Below are 21,960 nucleotides of genomic sequence, written 5' to 3' on the forward strand. Positions count from 1 at the left end.
GAACCTTTGATTTTATCATGCATTTTCTTTGCACTCTGTTCATAATTTTCACCATTTTATTGAATCAAAATTTTCAAGGACTCCTATTCCTATGTCTTCTCTCCTCTGTGACCACTTGTAGCTAACAGTACTTTCAGTTACTTTTATTAATGGTATGTACAAAGTCTTCTAATTAAGTTATTCTTTTATTGAATAGTTGTTCTTTATAGTATCTGCAATATCACAGGGGTCAATAGTAAATGTATCAAAATTGCTTGGCACCGATGGTAAACATTGTTCATAACACTTGTGCCTTCAACTTCATAACACACACAGCATTCTGTACCAAGTGTAATGTACAACTGGAAACATTGGAATTACTGCTCCTTAGTGGGCTTTAATTTTTTCTTACTCCTCAGTGGGCTTTACTATTTTTTTCTTATTGTCATTTTGTTGTGATTGGCCTTTTACATAAAAAATGTAAAATAATGTTAATGATATATGTTAATAATAATAATAATCATTATTTTGGTTCTGACCTCCATCCAGTCAAGTATTTCCAAAATGCACTCAGCAGGAAAGTCTGATTGGGAGGAAGGGAAATTTAGCAAGTATTTGGGCATTGCATAAATTCAAGTCACATCAACACTATCTCTTTACTTTGTGCACACTAAAGTTTAATTCACTATTGCCCATTACCTGCAGCTTATCTTTTGGTTTGTGTCACAGGATAAGTAATGAGGGAAGCATGAGCCTCACAGAGATGACTCTCAGACTTAACTAAAACATATTGGAGAGCCAGTGTTTGTGAACTTCAATTACCAAATGCTTATTTGTAATGTCAGGAAATTTTCTTTCAACTCACTGTAATTACCTTAAACACCTTCTAATAGTGAAGATAAGTTTTCAAAGGTGTTTGGTAAATGGATAGCAGATCCACTTTGCTGCTTGATACATACATCATATTGCATTTGGTGACAAGATTCTACACATTAATGCATTAATGTTAGACTCATGAACAACTCAGTGTACATGTTCATGTTCTCAATATATTAGTTTGAGAATGGGAAACATTTGAGGGAAGATGCACCATCACTATCTCCCACAGACACCACTACCAGGACTGTGTTAGCCCTTTTGCTCCACACATCCTGTCTGCTTAGTGCTTTTCTGTAACATACTTTACAGCAGTGTAAAAATAAAGCCATATATACTTATTGTGTTCAAAGTATTGTTGACATAGGAGACTTGGTGCTGATCACCAGCATGTCCTTAAAGAAATAAAGAACTAGGTGCATCACACACTGTATTACATGAACACTTCCTAGTAAGGCATCAATATATGTGTTCTTGCTCTGTTTATTACTTTTCTTTAAATGTCACACTGCAGTGTTAAACCCAACCTTTAAAGACTTGCCTCTTACATATAACTTAATGAGTGTATGGACAATATTGTATGTTTTTAGTAATTTTTCTTTACAAGTTACTTATTAGAATACTTTTCTTAAATTATGTGGAAGGATAAATCTTGCACACTTAATATTTCCACTTTTATTAAAAAATCATGAATGTCATGAAATGTTTAAAGCCATCTTTGATGGATGTTTGTATAAGAAATCATATAACACTAATTCTTACAGTTTCATAAAGATCTCAACAGCAGATTACTTCTCATACTTTTTATTCTCTTTGCCATTGTCTCTGGGTGCAGTTCTCCCATTAACCAGTGTGTCACTTTGGCAGGTTGCTCCATCTCAGGACCTGAAGGCTGCAACCTCTTCATCTACCACTTGCCGCAGGAGTTTGGTGATGCCGAGTTGATGCAGATGTTCCTTCCTTTTGGAAATGTGATCTCCTCCAAGGTGTTCATTGATAGAGCCACCAACCAGAGCAAGTGCTTCGGTGAGACACTCTTATTTTCATGTGTTCACTTAGCTTGTAGTGGTAGCAGACCTACTAGAGAGAGGCAGACTGGAATCTTTAGGAAATACGCCATTACCTTCAAAGCAGCTTTCATAGGAGCATATCACCATAGTCACTTTACAAATTGTAAAGACCAGTAAAGAATTGAATTTATAGCTTTATCCAGAAAGTTTTTGACAAGAAAAGAAAAAGGGTTTGTACTAGATTTTGATATTTTCTTCTGATGGTATAGACTAGTTACCATTCTGCATGAAAAAAATGCAATAGTTTTTCAAGTACCAACTAAGTCCATTTTATATAAGTTTCTCCATATTTCAAATGTTAAAATTATATAGCAATGGTTTGGCCTGAGTGCAGTATGGGTACTACTGTCTTCCCTCCATTTAGGCATAGTGCCACTTTACAAACCACACAAGTAAGCTTACCATCATTTTCAGGGTTTGTGAGCTTTGACAACCCTGCCTCAGCTCAAGCAGCAATCCAAGCAATGAATGGCTTCCAGATCGGCATGAAGCGCCTAAAGGTTCAGCTCAAGCGACCCAAGGATGCCAATAGACCCTACTAACGGCCGCACTCAGTAGGGGAGACCAGGTACGTGACTCAGCTGACTAAAGAGAAGCTTGTGTGAGTCAAAGTAAACAACATTTGTAGTTTCTTGGATCTTGATTTTTCTAGATCAATTTGTTCTGTACTATATAATATGGTGATCTTTTTGTATTCATAATCAGAATATGAACAACATTAGATGATTTGTTAAGCTCATAAGAACATTACCTTCTTTTTAGTCCAAGAAATAATGATCCACTTTATTGACAAGTAGGTAGAGAGGGAGAGGGAGAAGAGAGGAAGGAGTAGGGAGGAGAAAGAATGTCCACACAATTGAGAATGTACACAATATCCTACAAATACATACTTCCAAGTTAATTCTACTTGATCTAGGGTGAAAATACTCTACACACATTCAGTTTTTTGGTTAATTTTGCTGGAAATTTGTATGCAGGTTGTGTGTTGAGGAAGCTGCTTGTCTGGGTGGGCCTCTTGTTGCTGTATTACCTGTACATTTTCTTCACTGATCTATACAAAAAAAATGAATTGCATATGGCGGTGGCATAGTGGATAAGGTGGTGAGCGTGGGATCAGGAAGACATCCACGCATAGGTTTGAATCCCACCACATACAAGTTTGAAGTTATGCCATTTGTTGAATGGTTTAAAGTTACCTACGTCACCAAGGTTCTAGGTGGTTACACCAAAGATGCGCTTGGGTGGTGATATGGGCCTTAATATGGGTACTACTATAGATAAAACAGCCTGTGCCACTAATGGGCTGAAGCTGAATAGCGCTCTCCACATATACTCTTCAAGTATGCCTACAGGCGCTGGAGGGAATTAGCAAATAACATGTTGATTTTTTTTTTTTTATAGGTCAGTGAAGAATATATACAGGTAATACAGCAACAGGAGGCCCACCCAGGCAAGCAGCTTCCTCAACACACAATCTGCATACTAATTTCCAGCAAAACAAACCTCTCTCTCTCTCTCTCTCTCTCTCTCTCTCTCTCTCTCTCTCTCTCTCTCTCTCTCTCTCTCTCTCTCTCTCTCTCTCTCTCTCTCTCTCTCTCTCTCTCTCTCTCTCTCTCTCTCTCTCTCTCTCTCTCTCTCTCTCTCTCTCTCTCTCTCTCTCTCTCTCTCTCCAGTGTGTTGATGAACCCCCAGTCCCTCCTCACAGCCTCTCCCGCTTACATTTAAAATCGCATACACTCATTTCCACAATACCCAACATACTTCACCGAGTATTGTTGCTTTGGCAGCTTGTTCTTCTTCCTATATTTATTCTTACTGGTTGTGTCCCTGCTTCACACAAAGCCTTGGAATGAACTTGGCACATTATTCTGAAAAAAGTAGTATATACATAAATTATATGGATTCATTAAGATTTTTATTGTGAATTATGCATTTCACTAAATTACAACAAGTATGATTTTAAATGTGCATTATGTATATCACTAAATTACATAAAGTATTTCAGTGTTCATCAGTCATCCCAAAGTTCAAACATGTTATCTTTATAGTGTTAGTGCAAGTGTCCTGTGTCTTGCCACCTGACCAAGGCCTCTTCCTCCGCAGGGGTCCGTGATGGAGCAGCTCTTCAAGATTGCTGCAGATTTATCATAGCTTGAGTGTGACATTTATATCAAGTATTAGGAATCCAAAGCATAGGTTGTAAGTATAGAGGAGAAAGTACTTGAAAACAAGAAATTCTCTGCAAGAGGAACACTATTATCATATTTCTATACTACAAGTGCTACATATACGAGTCCAGAGAGCTTGAGTTGATACACAGGCTGCGGGAGGCCTCAGTGTGGCGGGAATGAGACGGTCACTACACAAGAGATTGCTCACAATTTTCTTCTATTTTGTTTTTTCCTTTATTTTTCTTAATGGAAGTTACAGTGTCTGGAAGTCCACAGTTGAGGCCTGTGCTGCTGTGTACACAAACTGTATATATATGTTGTACTGAGCTAAAGCACAGTACCAAAAAAAAAAAAAAAGAAAGGGTCTGGGACTAATGGTCCCTCCCCTCCCACATGTTGATAGCCATGTTATTACTGAGAGTATGGAAACAATATTTTTAATATTAATAAGCCTTCTGTTAAAGTTATATTACGTATCATAATATTTCAGCTATATCATATTGTTAAGAATAGTAATATACTTAAGACGTGCTCTATCAGCTCTACGCCATTTTGTGCGAGTTGGCCGGGTGACGTGGATCTCCCAGCACCGGATGTGTCCTAACCCGCCCCGCTGACGGGTTGCTCCTTCAGGGTACTAAGTGTTGCGTGTCTCGTGTCTGTTGCCTCACGCCCTGTGCTGTGCCCGGGCCCACGCAGCTGCCACCCCCTTGGCTGTCGTCTCATGGCTCAGTTATTGCCCATTTTTACCCGGTAGTCTGTGGGCTCTTTGTCCACAAGTACTTTGCTTGAAACTGGGCTGCCACAGTGGTGATGCCATGTGCACTGGTGCTCCTCACGCCAACCTGTGTGGTGTGTATCCGGGTGGGGCGCCAACCACCCCACCAGACCAGGGTGATGAGGTCTCTTCCCAGCTCCACAGTTGGACAACCAAAGTGATGGCCTCAAAGGGTTCAGAGGCCCTTAGTCTAGTGTCAAACTAGAGAATTAGCTTCTCTATACCTGTAGATGCCTATAGATACATAGATTAAAGCGCTAGATAGCTTTCAAGTATAGAGGAAGTCTCATAAAGACACACTGTATATATGCTGAAGGTAACTCGGTAGGACTCTTGACCCTGCATTTGATCATATGTACAGTGAATAGCATATTCACTAGACTAAGGATACCAACGCTTATCTCCAGTCAATTTTATATCATGATATATTTTTAAATCATTTGTATCCAATGGTTTAATAAGATTTGTGCATTTCTTTGTGGCTTAGATTTTTAGACATCTGTATGTTTGTCAGATCAAAGTGGCATTATTTTCTAGTCAAGGTGTACTTGTTATTTTTTTAAGATTACAGTTTTTGCAGTGATCTTTCATCTATGATCTCAGACATTCCATCTAGTCATTATTATTATTGCTTTATCCACCTTTTTGGGTATTTAATCCCCCCACATTCTTATTCTAAATAATATGCTGTGTGTCATCCACATAACTTTGAACCATTGACAGAATTGTGCCAAGAGAGTTCAAGCTGATTTCACCATTACCTGGTCTATTTTATTTGTTTCAGATATTTACATGTTATATGCCCTTGCGGTTTAGGAATAAGAATTACTAATTTCTGAAAGAATGAAGCTGTTTCTCTGACATAGCATATCTAGTCCAGTATGTACATACGCACGACCGTCAGGCGATGTATTGTGTCAGACCTGCTCTGTTGAGGAGACCAGTGCATATTGTCTCTGACTCAGCTGGTTCCTCCCCTAGTAGTTTTATCAATATTTACAAATAAGACATAGGCATAGGTATGAAGAAAATATTATTATATTAAACTAAAAATTTTCATTAAATCAAATACTATTTGAACTTTTATATATCCTGAAAAGACAAAAAAAAAATATTATCTTACTCATGCCCAAATATTCTTACACATTTAGTACTTTTAAGACTAGTCTCTTGTCCAGAGCAGGCTGGTGCAATAGGCCTGTACAATTGTAATATTACATAGGCCCTATTGCCTTGCTCATGCTGGCATCTTGTTTTGATTGACCATTAGGCTTTGTGTGTTGCAAGTTTTCAGCTTTCTTCAGAGACTAAAGCATTTATTGAGTAAACAAGATGGCAGCAACTGAGTACAACAGGGATATTATTAAGGATCGTAAGGAGATAGCCACACCAAAGAAATAAGAGAAAAATACTTAAAAGAATAGTTTTAGTACATCACATTTAGAAAGTGCGTAGCATATAATTTATTACTATTTATTTATTATTGCTTATAATTTATTAATACAATTGCCTAAAGGAGAGTGTAATCTATAATGGTTAGTTATCAAGGCAATATCAAATCTAGTTGCTTTGGGACCAATTTTAGTGTCTTTTGGTAAATTCTTGTAAGATGGTATTGTTCAGTGATGTGTTGTATTCATTTAAAACCTTCAACCCATTTTTGAAGTGCATTTTTAACGCCTATGGACGACCATAAGATACACTCTCTGATATATTGCTAATACTTAGCCCCTATAAATTTTAAGGATATTGGTAAATGCCCGCATATTAAAAGTATTCATTTTCGTATTAATGGAGGAGACCAGGAGGCCCAAACCTGCTATAACGAGCTGAATATTTCAGCAGTACAGTAGATTTGCTAACGAGACAACACTGTAATGAGAGAAGCATCCAGTTCACCGACGTGTTTGAAGTGAGTCACATCTTTCAGTGTACTTCAGTACATGTGTTCGCAGAAGAATGGCATAAAGTGTCTCCAGTGAAGACGGCTGGCGACCTTTGAAGATGACTGTCTTTCGTAACTCATGTAATCTATGGATAGCAGGGCCCTAGCATATCAGTGTTGCGCCCCCTCTTGCCTTGCCCGGTCACCGACCCGGTCCTGGCGGAACTGGCTGCCTGCACGGTCTCTCGTCTTGCGCCTTGCCTTCACTGACCCCACCCCGTGCCAGGAGCTGGCAGGCCCCTTTCTGCCGACCACATTGCCCCCGCCTGCCGTCACCCTCTGTCCCTTGTGCACTGCCGCACCCATCCACACCCCACTGCCCACTTTTTTGGTGGATCCAGGGCTGGAGGTTGCAATGTAAGAATAAGGAGCAAGATTTGGCTCCCGTCTGGTGCATGTGTGGACGAGGGGCAAGCGGGGGCGAGGGTGAGGCTTGACCTGGCGCACCGCTCGTGTCTGACACAGCGCCTGCCCCTGGCCTCCTCCGTGTCACCACAAGTCGTGGGACTCACCCTTCCAGGGGTCGCCGGGTCCTGTTAAGCTATATGGTTGTTCATCAACATGGCAAGCTCTGTAAGCTTTTATATTGTAATTTTCTAGACCCCAGATTCTTCTCCTTCCAAGAGAATTTAATAGCATGGTAAAAAGTAGTTAACCATTTGAAGTAGTTTGATAGAAGCATAATTTATATCTGATTTGCCATAGTTAAGAGTAGAGGCTTGATCTGGCCACAGGGGCCACGGGATAGCCAGTATCATTGATTATCCACAATCTTGTGAGGTATTCACATGAATAGACCTCGTAAGTCAATTGTACCGGACACGCTTGTGATCCACCACTAGCTGTGCTCCACTATTGCCAAAATAGCCAGGAATTACTGGTGCAAAAGGCCTGGGCAAGTTTTCCATCAAGTGATTCATACAGCAGATCAGCTAGGACAGGGCCATGTGGTACACACTCCAGTTGAACTGTGGCATTGTGCCCAACTTTTTTCAACACAAGACAAATTTTATAGCACAAAATCTTTTGCATGTGTATTGGAATTCAGTATGCATTTAAAAAACATTGGTAGCATTATATGGCATTGAGTTGATGCATGTTATCATACTGGCCATGCCCTCAATAACTTTATAGTTAATTTTTTATATACATGTTTATCGAATTTTATTTATACATAGCTATGAATTATATGTACTTTAAAGCAAGATACTGCAAAAAAAATATAATTAGGCTACTTAACAAACATACTGAATTGAACAGGGATAATTGGACCTTTGTTGAAATTGTTGCTAATAACAAATTTATACATTGTTAAAATGCACAAAATACTTGTCATTTAACAAAATTATATTTCACTATATTTACTCTGCGATAAATAGCTACATCAGTACATCAAAAGTTGTAAAGTATCACAAGTAGGGAGAATCTAGGTTGTGCAATGGTTCAAGAGGGTTGCTGATACACCCTTGGTGGTCGATTGCGAGTGTGTAGCATTCTTGCCCTTGTAAAAGTGATACTTTGTAATGAAATAAAGATCCAATATATATATCTAGGATTGTATGTATCCTAAACTAGTCATTAATGCTTCATTTACAGCCACTAATACCAACAGCTGTAGTGTTGTCAGGAAACCATAACTTGAACATTACATCACCTGTGAGTGCTGTTCAGCAAGGATAAGGGAAGACTGTGTTGTAGGAAGCAGTTTTGTCATCAGTTTGTTAAGTCACTGGAAATTAGCCTTAAATCTTTCCAAATGCTTAAACTTCCACAGCTTCCTTCAGTCATGTTACTTCAATATTGTGTTTGACATGTGGTCAGAGTGCAAACTTGATAACATTCTACATAGAATGTCTAATGAAATGTCCCTTTTTGAGAATAATGATTTAAGATTAATCTCATTCCTTAGGAGATTCGATCCATTAAAGCATTTTTGAAAGAATTCAATCAACAAGATTGTGATGTGCCCATAAAAGATTCTTTAAGTTTGGTATTCCTGTGCCACTGATCTGCTACCCAGGACACTTCTGATACTGTACTTATTACTTGAAAATAAAGTATTTCTTCTGTAATCATTCAATATATAAAATGTATATGCATATTCAGCAACATATGTTATGGCATCAATATGCTCTATATATTTTTGAACCCAATAAATACTACCATTATAGCATCAATGTTGTAAACATCAGCATGTACCTCACTTGGGTAAGTACTGACCAGACATAGGCCTATGTCAACTCTTCAATAAAACTTAGTCTTCTTTAACAACAAATACAGCACATATACTGCAAACTACTGGAGTCATCATAGATGAGGACTTGCTTGTCTCTTAGGAGCATTCTGTCAACAATGGCAGTGGTAGAAATGCTCTAGACATGCATACCAATTTGTTTACATTTAAATATTTTTAACACTAATGCTCAATACTCCATACAACCAACATCAGCTGTAAGTAATGGACTGAGTTAAGAGACTAATCTTTATCATCCCTGAGGATCTTACAGAACCAGGTCATTAGGTACCACTCAGTCACTGTAGCCTGACACACACACACAGACAATGACTGAACTGTCTCCACTTCTGAGAGGTTTTGAGGCCCAGCAGTAGAAAGCGTCAATACTCAAACTAATATACTGAATAAAATTATATCTGGGGAATACAACATTCATCCACGGTGTGTCCAAGATAACATCCTGGCCCATTTTTCACCTATCATGCAACCCTGTCCGTGGTGCATACACATACAAGTATATGAAGTGGTACAAGGCACACATGAAGCCACTACCACAGGAAAGGACCTCTACTCAAAGACCAAAACTATCAACTAGGAAAAGGAAAAAGTATCAGTAGACTAGAGCCTGTATGTCTGTCAGTCACAGTACTTTATATACTAAGGGAGTAGAAATATGGCAGGCAGTAGATGTGGTGTAGGATGATATTCTGTATCACTGACTGACAAAACTAGCTGTACACCTATAACAATCTAGAAAACTTAACACATGTTCATTATTAAACATTTAAGAAGCTTCCAGGACAACAAAATGGATAAGAAAAGATCTACTATTCCCTAAAACAAACCATTCTAAAGCAAGCTATAATTACACAGAAAAGCATCTTGCAACATCCCTATTAAAAGACTTTTAGCCAAAGGTGGCAGGGATGAAATACAAAAGTAGGTAGGGATTTTCAGTCTTAACAAGTAAAAAGGATAAAATCTAAGAATACTGGTTACCTCTTGATTTGGGAGATGGACAAAGAGAAAGTAGAAATTATTGGATAGTGAGGCTGACAGAATTGGTAGTTAGCTAGATCTGAGAGGCAGCTAGCATGAAAAGAGCAACAAATAATGGCGAGAGGAGCAGTCTTGCAGAAATTGTAGAGGCAGAAGAAAGTTAGGGGAGAGGAGTTAATAACAGTGTTTTTCAATGCTTATCTATATAAAAATAAGTTTTGCTCACGATAGTAAAAAAAAATCCACTTACCAAATTCTAATGTAAGAAGTGGGTCTGGTCACCGTGTCCATTTTGCAGGGACCTTACTGAATGGGCTGTCCCCTCAAACAGCCTGTCGAGGAGATGTCACATCAATGCAAAATAACTGCAATTACAATGACAATAAACAATATAACAAACCCAAGTCAATTTGCATATATCTGTGCCACTATCAATGTACAGACACAAGCACTTTACTCCTTGCCAATCCTGGCCATATGATATCTCAGTAGCAACACCTGGTAGCCACACACCAGGTGAAGGCTTCAATCTTTCTTTGATTGGTTCGACCACTTAAAACACTAAGCCTTTAGGCTCCACCCACTTGACGTTCCCCTACTAGTCCATGCCCTGTCCCTCCCTGTGATCAGAACATCACCATGTCATCTCCCTCCTGTGTGTGTGTGTGTGTGTGTGTATTTACCTAATTGTATTTACCTAATTGTATTGTACAGGGTTCGAGCAGGGCTCATAGTGTCCTGTCTCCATATCTCCATTTATCTAATTTTTCCTTAAAGTTATGCACATTATGTGCTGTAACAACTTCATTATCCAAAGCATTCCATTTTTCCACTGTTCTGTGTGGAAAACTGCATTTTCCAATATCCTTCACACACTGCCTCATCCTGATCTTCTTTTCATCTTTTCATCATCCTTCCATCTTCTTTTGTCAACAGCACCAGGTCTTCTTTGTCTATCTTTTCAATATCATATACATTGTTAATAGGTCCCCACGTTCTCTTCTATCTAGTAAGGTTGGCAGTCCCATTTCCTTCATTCGTTCTTCATATGTGAGGTCCTTTAATTCCGGCACAATCTTTGTAGCAGTCTTTTGTATCCTTTCCAATTTTCTTATATCCTTTTTAGAGCTCAGAGACCATACCACTGCTGCATATTCCAACCTTGGACGTATCATGCTTGTGATGATTTTTTTTCATCATATCTTTGTCGATGTAATGAAATGCCACTCATACAGTCAACATTTTATGATAGTCCAAAAATCTTGCTTATGTGTTTTTTGGGGCTCAGATTTTCCTGTATGATCACTCCCAGATCTTTTTCCTCTTTAGTCTTCATCATTTGTTCCTCTCCCATCAACTAGTTCCATGCCAGTCTTCTCTTACGCTTTCCTAGTTCCCTTATGTGACATTTCTTGGCATTAAACTCCAATTTCCACTTCCTGCTCAACTCATTGATCTTGTTTATATCTTCCTGCAACAGCAGACAATCCTCTCTGGTTTTGATAACTCTTAGCAGCTTTGCTAAGAGTTATCAAAACCAGAGAGGTTTGCATATGTGTGTTCCTTTTTTCCAAGATTGTCAAAACACACACACAGACACATACACCAAGTAGTGAAGCATAATGGAATTTGGAAAGAGCAGAAACAGGGTATCAGGATTCTATAAACACTGAGAAACAGAAGTTAAAAAGGTAAAAGTTGAAAAAAGTCCTAGGAGTGTTCAATACAGATCACATGACACCAGATAAGCAAATTAAGTCAAATTGTCAGAGAAACCTTCAACTTATTGAGAAACAGAGTGCCATTCACTTATATAGCTGAAGAAATGGTAAAGAAAATATTAGTCACTCTTATAACACCAAGACTAGAGTATGCAGCAGTACTGTAGCCACCCGGTACAAAAAAGAACATCAAAAAGCTTGAGAGGATATAAAGACCAACAGCAACTAGTTGGCCCCAACACTTGCTGATTGAACACATGGAGAGACTGGCAAGACAAGACCTGCCCACACTGGAGCAAAGAATAGAAAGGGGCAACTTGATAACTATATACAGAATCATGAACAGAGGTCATTGATTGGGAAGATTTAATAAAATGGAATACAAGGGATCCTAGAGGCCATGAAAACAAACTCAAAAGATAATTACAAATGAAATGTCAAGAAGACCAGTTTCCCCACAGGGTAGTTGACACATGGAATGAACTGGACAAAGCGGTAGTGTGTGCAAAGATGATACATGATTTAAAGACCTTGTTAGACACTAAAAGATACAAAGATGGAACAGCACAAGCATAACTCCCCTCCTATACAATACAACTAGTAGGTAAACACAACTAGGTAAATACACATACATACACACATGCAAACATCATCAGGCTATCAGTTATCCAATAATTTTTTTATATGTTATTTCATCAGTATTGCCAATACTTTTAGTTCCAAACTACCTATGATCAATTATTTTACATTTTGGAACAGGAGCATGCTGGTCATAACTTTTGAAATCAAATGTAGTTATTTTTATTTAAAACTATTTTTTATATGTGAAAAGACAGGATCAACATTCAAGTTTTTTTTTTCAAAAATTGTCTCTAACTTTGCAAGATACAAGATAAATATAAAGATTTGGGCACACTTTTTTTATTTGCAATATCAAAATATTTACTATGAGTACTAGAAATTTGGATTCAATCATTTATCTGTTATGGTGTTACAACCAACAACACTTATCCAGGTAAATCTGTCCTATACGCATATACTATTTATTTTACCAGTTTAGACATCTCCTCAGGTTTGTGGTGAGGTTCAGTAGTGTCATCCACAACTTTACTTTTTCCTTCCTCTTCAATTTCTACAACTTTCATTTAGTCACTTTTTGATGGAGACACACACGTACACCAACCCACCACAGAGTTGCCTAAGCAGGGCAGGCATGCATTACACTCTCACAGGCAGGGCTGGTTTCCTGCTCCTCTGTGCAATCTGAACTGGTTGGTGGCACATCCTGCAAAGGAAACAAGCTCATTTCAACTCAACACCATGCAGTCTACCTAGATATACAGTGACTAGGTAACTATGCTGCTCCTTAAAAATAAATAAATAAATAAAAATAAATTTCAAAAAATCAATGTGAATTTATCTCAGAAAAGTTTAAAAACAAAATTCAATATGAAAGTTACATGCACACAATTACAAGAATCAGTTCATAATAATGATAGTAATAATAATAATGAAAAAGAATAACAATAATTATAAAAACAATAATAACAACAACAACAACAACAACAACAACAACAACAATAATAATAATAATAATAATAATAATAATAACAATAATAAATAATAATAATTATAATAATAATAATAAATGATAATAATAATAATATAAATAATAATAATTAGTGGTGCCTGTGGATATACCCAAGCATGACAATCGGGAAAAAAGGCACACACACACACACACACACACACACACACACACACACACACACACACACACACACACACACACACACACACACACACACGTAAATACAATTAGGTAAATACACACACACACACGGCCCGGTAGCTCAGTGGTTAGAGCGCTGGCTTCACAAGCCAGATGACCAGGGTTCGGTTCCCCAGCCGGGTGGAGATATTTGGGTGTGTCTCCTTTCACGTGTAGCCCCTGTTCACCTAGCAGTGAGTAGGTACGGGATGTAAATCGAGGAGTTGTGACTTTGTTGTCCCAGTGTGTGGTGTGTGCCTGGTCTCAGACCTATCCCAAGATCGGAAATAATGAGCTCTGAGCTCGTTCCGTAGGGTAACGTCTGGCTGTCTCGTCATAGACTGCAGCAGATCAAACAGTGAATTACACACACACACACACACAGACAGGATAAGGAAATGGTATATAAAAGAGAAAGAAGAGAAAAAAATGCAGCAAGTTTAACTAAAAATGATAAGAACAAGAGATTAAAAATGATGTATACAAACATAGATGGGATTTTATCTAGTAAATTAGAATTAAGAGATTACATAAAGAAAGAAGAACCAGATATTGTATGCCTGGTGGAAACAAAGTTAAATGAGGCAATAAAATAGACATAGATAAAAGGTATAATATATGGAGGAGAGACAGAGTGGGTAAAGGAGGAGGAGGAGGAGTCATGATGATGTTAAGGAAGGAGATAGTGGTAAATCAAGTGGAGTTTGGGGAAGGAAAATCAGAAATACTGTATATTAAGATGCATATTAATAAAAGGAGTTAACAATCATTGGAACATATGTGCCACCAAAAACAAACTCATGGACTAACCAAGAATATAGAGACATGATAGATGACACAATAAGGAGTCTTACAAGAATCATTAAGGAAAGGAGAAAAGTGATATTGGTAGGAGATTTCAACTGTAAGGAGGTAGACTGGGAAAATTATGAAAGTGGTATGGGGGAAGATGCCTGGGGAGATAGATTCCTGAACCTAATGATAGATAATTTGATGGTCCAAAGAGTAAAGGAAAACACAAGATTCAGAGGAAACGATGAGCCGGCAAGATTAGACCTAGTTTTTACAAGGGATATACCAATTAACGATGATATAAGATACAAGTGCCCATTGGGAAAGAGTGACCATGTAATATTAGAAATGGATATAGAAGAAGGAAAGGAAGATAGAGATGAATCATACAAAGGAGACCGATTAAATTACAGAAAGGCTGATATTGAGAATCTCAAGAACTATTTTAAAACGTAAACTGGGAGGAGATGGAAAACTCATTAACGGTTCAAGAGAAATATAACTTATTTTTGGAAATATACAAAACTGGGGTCAGGGAATATGTTCCGAAATATAGACCTAAAGAAGAAGGAAAGAAAGATTGGTTTAATGCAAGATGTGCTAGGGCAAAGGAGAAACGAGATGGAGCATGGAAAAGGTGGAGAAGAAACAGAAATCCAGAAAATAAGGAAAACTTCAAAACAGCAAGAAATGAATATGCTAAGGTGAGAAAGGAAGAAGAAAAGAACTATGAAAAGGACATTGTCGAAAAATGTAAGGAACAACCAAAATTGTTCTACAGATTCATAAATGGAAAAATAAGACAAAAAGAAACAATAGAAAGGTTAAAAGGAGAAAACGGAATGGTGGAAGACCCAAAAGTATGGCAGAACTGTTAAATAGTAAATTTCATGAGGTCTTTACTAAGGAATCCAAATTTGAAAGACCACAGGGTAATAGAGAGACTGTCTATATGAAAGAGATTAAAGTAACCAAGCTTGAAATAAAAAGTTGATGACGGAATTGGATGAGGAAAAGGCAATGGGACCGGATGAAGTCTCAGGCAGAATACTGAAAGAATGTAGGGAAGAACTAGCAAGTCCAATATACAACATCATAAAATGCTCAATAGAAAATGGAACAGTGCCAGTGGAGTGGAAAAGAGCTGAGGTGGTTCCCATATATAAGAGCGGAAGGAAGGAAGAACCTTTAAATTACAGACCGGTATCACTAACTAGTGTAATATGCAAGATGTGTGAAAAAGTAATAAAGAAGCAATGGATTGAGTTTCTTGAAGACAACAAAATATTATCAAATAGCCAATTTGGTTTTAGAAAAGGTCGGTCATGTGTGACAAATTTATTGAGTTTCTACTCTAGAATAGTTGATAAAGTACAAGAGAGAGAGGATGGGTTGACTGTATTTATTTAGATCTAAAAAAGGCTTTTGATAAAGTGCCACATGAAAGATTACTATGGAAGTTAGAGGAGAAGGGTGGCTTAAAAGGAAGCACATTGAGATGGATGAAGAATTACTTAAGGGGGAGAGAAATAAGGACGATAGTTAAAGATATGAAGTCCAAGTGGAGAACAGTAGACAGCGGAGTGCCACAGGGGTCAGTATTGGCACCAATACTTTTTCTCGTATATATAAATGACATGCCAGAGGGAGTGAACAGCTACATAAATCTGTTTGCGGACGATGCGAAACTGTGCAGAGTCATTACTACAGGAAGACTTAAAACAAGATCTGGAAATGGAGCAAAAAATGGGAGATGGAATTCAATGTGGACAAAAGCCATGTCATGGAAATGGGAAAAAGTGAAAGACGACCAGTGGGAATCTATAAGATGGGAGATGGAGTAGAACTAGAAAAAGTAAAAAAGGAAAAGGACTTGGGAGTGACAATGGAAGAAAATAATCAACCGGTTAGCCATATTGATAGAATTTTCAGAGAGACGTATAATTTGCTAAGGAATATTGGAGTAGCATTTCACTATATGGACAAGGAAATGATGAAGAAATTGATAAGTACTAAAATAAGACCTAGATTGGAATATGCAGGAGTTGTGTGGACTCCCATAAAAAGAAACACATAAGAAAATTAGAGACTACAAAAATGGCTACAAGAATGGTTCCAGAATTTAAAGGGATGGCATATGAGGAGAGACTAAAGGCAATGGATCTACCAACCTTGGAGCAGAGAAGAGAGAGAGGATCTGATACAAGTTTATAAATTGATTAACGGAATGGATGAAGTGGATAATGAGAAACTGATCCTGAGAGAAGAATATGATTTTAGAAGCACAAGATCGCATAGCAAGAAACTAAGGAAGGGACGATGTCTGAGAGATGTTAAAAAATTTAGTTTCCCGCAAAGATGTGTTGAGACTTGGAACAGTTTGAGTGAGGAAGTGGTGTCAGCAAAGAGTGTACATAGTTTTAAAGAAAAATTGGATAAGTGTAGATATGGAGACGGGGCCACACGAGCATAAAGCCCAGGCCCTGTAAAACTACAACTAGGTAAATACACGCCCGGTAGCTCAGTGGTTAGAGCGCTGGCTTCACAAGCCAGGGGACCGGGGTTCGATTCCCCGGCCGGGTGGAGATATTTGGGTGTCTCTCTTTTCACGTGTAGCCCCTGTTCACCTAGCAGTGAGTAGGTACGGGATGTAAATCGAGTTGTGAACTTCTTGTCCCGGTGTGTGGTGTGTGCCTGGTCTCAGGCCTATCCGAAGATCGGAAATAATGAGCTCTGAGCTCGTTCCGTAGGGTAACGTCTGGCTGTCTCGTCAGAGACTGCAGCAGATCAAACAGTGAAACACAACACACACACACACACACACACACACACACACACACACACGCCCGGTGTGGTTAGAGCGCTGGCTTCACAAGCCAGAGGACCGGGATTCGATTCCCCGGCCGGTTGGAGATATTTGGGTGTGTCTCCTTTCACGTGGGTAGGTACGGGATGTAAATTGTTGTCCCGGTGTGTGGTGTGTGCCTGGTCTCAGGCCTATCCGAAGATCGGAAATGATGAGCTCTGAGCTCGTTCCGTTGGGTAACGTCTGGCTGTCTCGTCAGAGACAGTGAAACACACACACACACACACACACACACACACACACACACACACACACACACACGATATCATGTTAGATATAGACGTGGATGAAGAGAGCCTGGAAAGGAAGACATCTGGGAGGCTCCCGCCATAGTGGGTTTACGACCAGGTGCGGCGATGACGTCATGGCCTGGCCCGGTGGACTGATGACGTCACACCCTGGACCTACCCTGGCGGGCTTATATACGTAAAGTAAATCATTTTGAAAATGACCTCTCGAAAAAAACGCCGCCAGACCCGAATGGTTTACATATTCTGACTTGACATCTAATACCAAAAATATAAAGATTCCAAACCGTAGTAATATCAAAGATCTTTTAAAAGAACTATAAATAAAATGTTGGAACATTGACCCACCTTGAAAAAGATAAATGTCCCCTAATTCTCACTTCAAAAGGAACGACACACACTTTAAAAAATATGAACAGTTTTTTTTCCAATACTTCTGAGAGACTTAGAACCAGAAATAAATAAATCACGGGAGTAACAACATAACCATTATTGGAACATTAACACCGTTAAAAAACAATTCCACTCTCCTCTAATTCCACTGATGATGTGTTTCACGCAGGGCTGCCACGTGTAGGCCTGGAGGTTTCTTACAGCTTACTTTTACTTCATCTTGACTCACACTAATTTTCTAGCATCATTCTACCACCACCACTACCACCACCTCTTTCATCACTTCCACCAGCACCACACGCAACAACTCACCAAGGTTCCTATACAGCCAAACACAATGAGAACCACTCCACGACTCCTTCCCACAAAGCCACTATCCTTACCCTTCACCTTACAAGGACTAAATTAGCAAGCTCAAACTCTCCGCACTGCACTGTAAACTTGTCTCTTTTTCTCCCTTTCCACCAAGTTTCAATAACAACGCAGGAAGAAACCATTTAACGCGTGTTTGTTGAAGCTTCCCTATATTGACAAATGTTTGGCTTGACCCTAGGCTGAAAATTCTTCCTCGATGAGAGAGAGAGAGAGAGAGAGAGAGAGAGAGAGAGAGAGAGAGAGAGAGAGAGAGAGAGAGTAGGTAAAAACTGAACGTAATAAGGTAATGAACGAAAAAATAACTGTTTCAATAAATGAGCGAGAGGTTCCGTTCCGAGAAACACTTGAGGGAAAAACAGCAGCTTCTTATTTATTCTTATATATATTTCTTTTATTAATATATTTTTTTCCTACGACTTGGTTTTTCCTGAATGCTTTCGTGGTCAGTTTGCAAACTTACTTCTTATGGCTGGCTGACTGGCTGGCTATCTGGCTTAATTACTGGCTGGCTGGCTTAATTATTGGCTGGCTGTGACTGATTGATTGCATGATTGGTTGATTGGCTTCACAGCTGACTGGTTGGGTAGCTTGCTGAATGGTTAGACTGACTGGACGATTAAGATCAACTGACTGATGTTCTGAAGGGCTGACTGACTTATTAACTGGCTGGCTAGATCACTAACTAACTGATCGACAGAAAGACTGGCGTATTGACTGACTGACTAGTTTGTTAAATGAAAGATCAAAAGGTGACAAACAGACAGACTGACTGACTGAATGGTCCTTGCAAGTCATTATTCACCATCACGTTAGAAACTTTCGTGCAGAGAAATAGTTGCTCCTCTACTCACAGTTGACTTGCTGAAATATGGCAGGTAATTTTTCAGGTGGTAAAGAGTGAATGTTGTCACTTGGGCTTGTTTCAACTAAAGTAATGACATGATATTCTGCACCACAATGGGTGAAGCAACATTTCTGAAGAATACTCCAAATGAAGGGGAACACTGCCAATGTTGCCGCACATCTTAAAACTCATTCCAGAAAATTCGTATGTAATATCAGAATCATAATAATAATCACATTTCAGAGGAAATTCTCGTTAAATTAAGTGAAAATCTTTAATACTGTTGACATTATAGTGGCTCTTTGGATCACACTAAATTTTCATTAAAGAAAAAAAAAAACTGATCTATGATATGTTAAAAGTTGTGTCATTGAGATTTGCAAAAGGAAGAGGTAAATTATTAGTAGCGATTGTAAAACATAAAACTAAAATCTAGCTGAAAAAATAGCGTTACCTTGCAATACAACACTACTCCCGCTGCCTGGGACACCGCTGCCACTTGGAGCCTTTTCCCACTGGCCCAAGGAGACGAGAGCGCCTACGTCAGCGGGAAGATCAGCGGCGGCCACACCACCAGAGTGATGCATATCAGGAGCACATGGGACACCAGCAGAAGGATGACTGCCAGACGGGGCACTACTGGAGGTTGGGGGGGGGAAGTAGCAGCTGCACTTGACGGGCCACTCTCGCCGCCACCACCTACGCCAACGGGTGATGTCCCTCAACTGCAGCGCCCATGCTCCTCCGCTTCATCCGTGTGGTTCATTGGTTTGTTCCGAGACATGCCTCTCCTCAATCATCAATCTCGTGTGGCGGAAACACGCGATGTTCTCCCTTCCGGCCTGCTTTAGTGCAGAATGTTGTGCTTTGAGAACATTATGAGAAGCATGGCACAGGTCATCGTTCACAAATACTCTGGTTCTCTTCAACTTACTAACATTATTCAGTACTGCTTCTCTGTCTCAGAACCGACACAATTTAGCTGAAAGTTACCAAGTTTCTCTGGCTTCTCTCTTTTCAGTGTCATTGATTTGAACATTATTACTCATTATTGTGCTATTTCCAACAAATTATGTTTTCGCCGCTAATATCAATCTTTCAGTGTTTTCTTTATTAAACTAATTAATTACCACATTAACTTCAAACAACACATTAATTCGCAAACTTTCTTCTTTATATCTAGAGATTTATCCCCAATTAACTTAACAACAACAACAACAACAACAACAACAACAACAAGGTCACTACTTCAATGTTCGTTTAATTCTTTATTTGTTGGATTGACTGACGAGTCCGCACTAACTCAAACACCACAATACCAACACGGCCATTTGGTCTTTAACGCCTTTTCTTTGATCTTTTATCTATCGGACAGCCTGATTAACCTATTCACTTCAGCACAACAAAACCGTAGTCAATAATTCGTTGCTTTCTTTTATTTTTCCTCTATTAGACTAATCAATAAAAGCTATAGTATCCTGATAAACCAAAACAAGAAAGTCGCTACGTCGCCCCTTATCTCTTTCAAATCTCTAACACCGTCTATTTAACACACTAACTTCAATCACAACCTAGAAAGATTTATTACGCGCGTTTCTTCTTATTCTTTTTCTACCAGACCATTGACAGTATCACTACGAGTAACAAACCACCACAAGATCATTATTTTAATTCCCCGTCTTTCCTTCCATTCTTTTTCTATCACATTCATTAACCTGGTAATATAAGCACCCTCACAACAACAGCAGCATCATTACTCCCCCATTCATTTTTCTACTCTGGTCATTGCTTTGCTATTCTTTCATTGTTTTATATAAGACTCACTAATTAAACCCACAACAGTCATTAATTCACTCATCTTGCCATTTCCTTATAGATTGACTAACCCATTACCTCAGGCAATCCAATTACACCAAGGTCATTTTCACAGTTAATCTTCACTCACAGACGCACAGCAGTTTTCACGCCATGCCCTGAACAATGACTCATTCTTTGCAGTGTATAAATGAAATGGATCGCTTGGCTGGGCTGGCGTGTCCCGCAAGACCTCGGCGAGACATTCCAGACACGCGCAGAGCCTCACATTTCAGTCCCTGAGTAGCAATCTGTGTATATACTGTCTGTAGTCGCTTACTGCATCTATAACTACGTCAATGGTGGAATACTGAAAATTCTTGTCCCGAACACAATGTCTTGTTTATTCCTTAACTTCAGTGTATCGTGGTACAACTCGTTTCTGCCGACAAATACATGACTACAGAATACAAAACAATCTCTACGCCTATATAACATAATAAAGCATAATAATTACGCACATTCTCTTCACAAAGCAAATGCTGACTCAGTAAAATTCAGTGTTACTTACCAAAGCATATTCCTTCCAAAACTCAATTGCAGCAGCTCCTAATCAGGTCTCTATGGTCCACCACCTTACTACAGTTAAGGTACACTGTGGAGGCTGTCAAGCAAAGTATCGGGGGTGTTAGTAGATCTCGAAAAGGAGGAATTGCGACGAGCGTCTGGTCGCAGCACCAGCTTCTCTCCCCTCAGCTGCTTCGAGCTATGGCGGCATGAATGCTTGCTAGCGAATTTTATTTCCTGCTTTACTCATTAGCTACTGTTCATGCTTACATCATATGTTGATCATATTACAGAGAATGCATAGTTGCACACTAGAATACGACATATTACACAATATCAGGTACATGACATTCTTTTGTTATGTTATGTATTAAGAAACATGGTGTAATAATCCCGTGCACATGGCAACTTCATATAGAAAACGGTTTGAGGGTAAACTACTCTATCAGCGCCACCAGTATCTGTGTGGCGCTTACACTGTCAGATGTACCCTAAGCAATCCTCGTTAGCTGGCCGCCGCTTACTGACCAGTGTT

At 39.0% G+C, this 21,960-nt stretch overlaps 1 protein-coding gene and 1 long non-coding RNA gene across 40 annotated transcripts in view; one reads left to right on the forward strand and one right to left on the reverse strand.

Moving 5' to 3' along the window:
- Positions 1–8,996, forward strand: part of LOC123512468 (CUGBP Elav-like family member 4) — a 754,341-nt gene extending 745,345 nt beyond the window's left edge. For 28 of the 35 annotated variants that reach the window (XM_045268911.1, XM_045268918.1, XM_045268908.1 and 25 more), the window contains 3 exons: positions 1,723–1,881; positions 2,340–2,493; positions 4,029–8,367. In XM_045268911.1, coding sequence (XP_045124846.1) covers positions 1,723–1,881; positions 2,340–2,467 — 287 coding nt within the window. In that variant the 3' untranslated portion in view covers positions 2,468–2,493; positions 4,029–8,367. Of the gene's footprint in view, positions 1–1,722; positions 1,882–2,339; positions 2,494–4,028 lie in introns of all 35 variants that reach the window. The other 7 variants (XM_045268904.1, XM_045268902.1, XM_045268915.1 and 4 more) reach the window with 1 other exon arrangement.
- On the reverse strand, positions 1,516–21,298 carry LOC123512471. 5 transcript variants are annotated; one of them, XR_006677110.1, is made up of 6 exons: positions 19,519–21,298; positions 12,828–13,060; positions 10,305–10,386; positions 3,687–3,793; positions 2,328–2,510; positions 1,516–1,932 (listed from the first exon to the last, which is right to left on the reverse strand). It is a non-coding gene; the product is annotated as an uncharacterized LOC123512471 (long non-coding RNA). The 5 variants fall into 5 exon arrangements; XR_006677108.1 differs by having other exon boundaries at positions 1,516–1,935; XR_006677109.1 differs by having other exon boundaries at positions 1,516–1,957.
- Between the last annotated feature and the right edge of the window lie 662 nt (positions 21,299–21,960).

The sequence above is a fragment of the Portunus trituberculatus genome, chromosome 33, assembly GCF_017591435.1.
Source record: "Portunus trituberculatus isolate SZX2019 chromosome 33, ASM1759143v1, whole genome shotgun sequence".
NCBI classification, from domain to species: Eukaryota; Metazoa; Arthropoda; class Malacostraca; order Decapoda; family Portunidae; genus Portunus; species Portunus trituberculatus.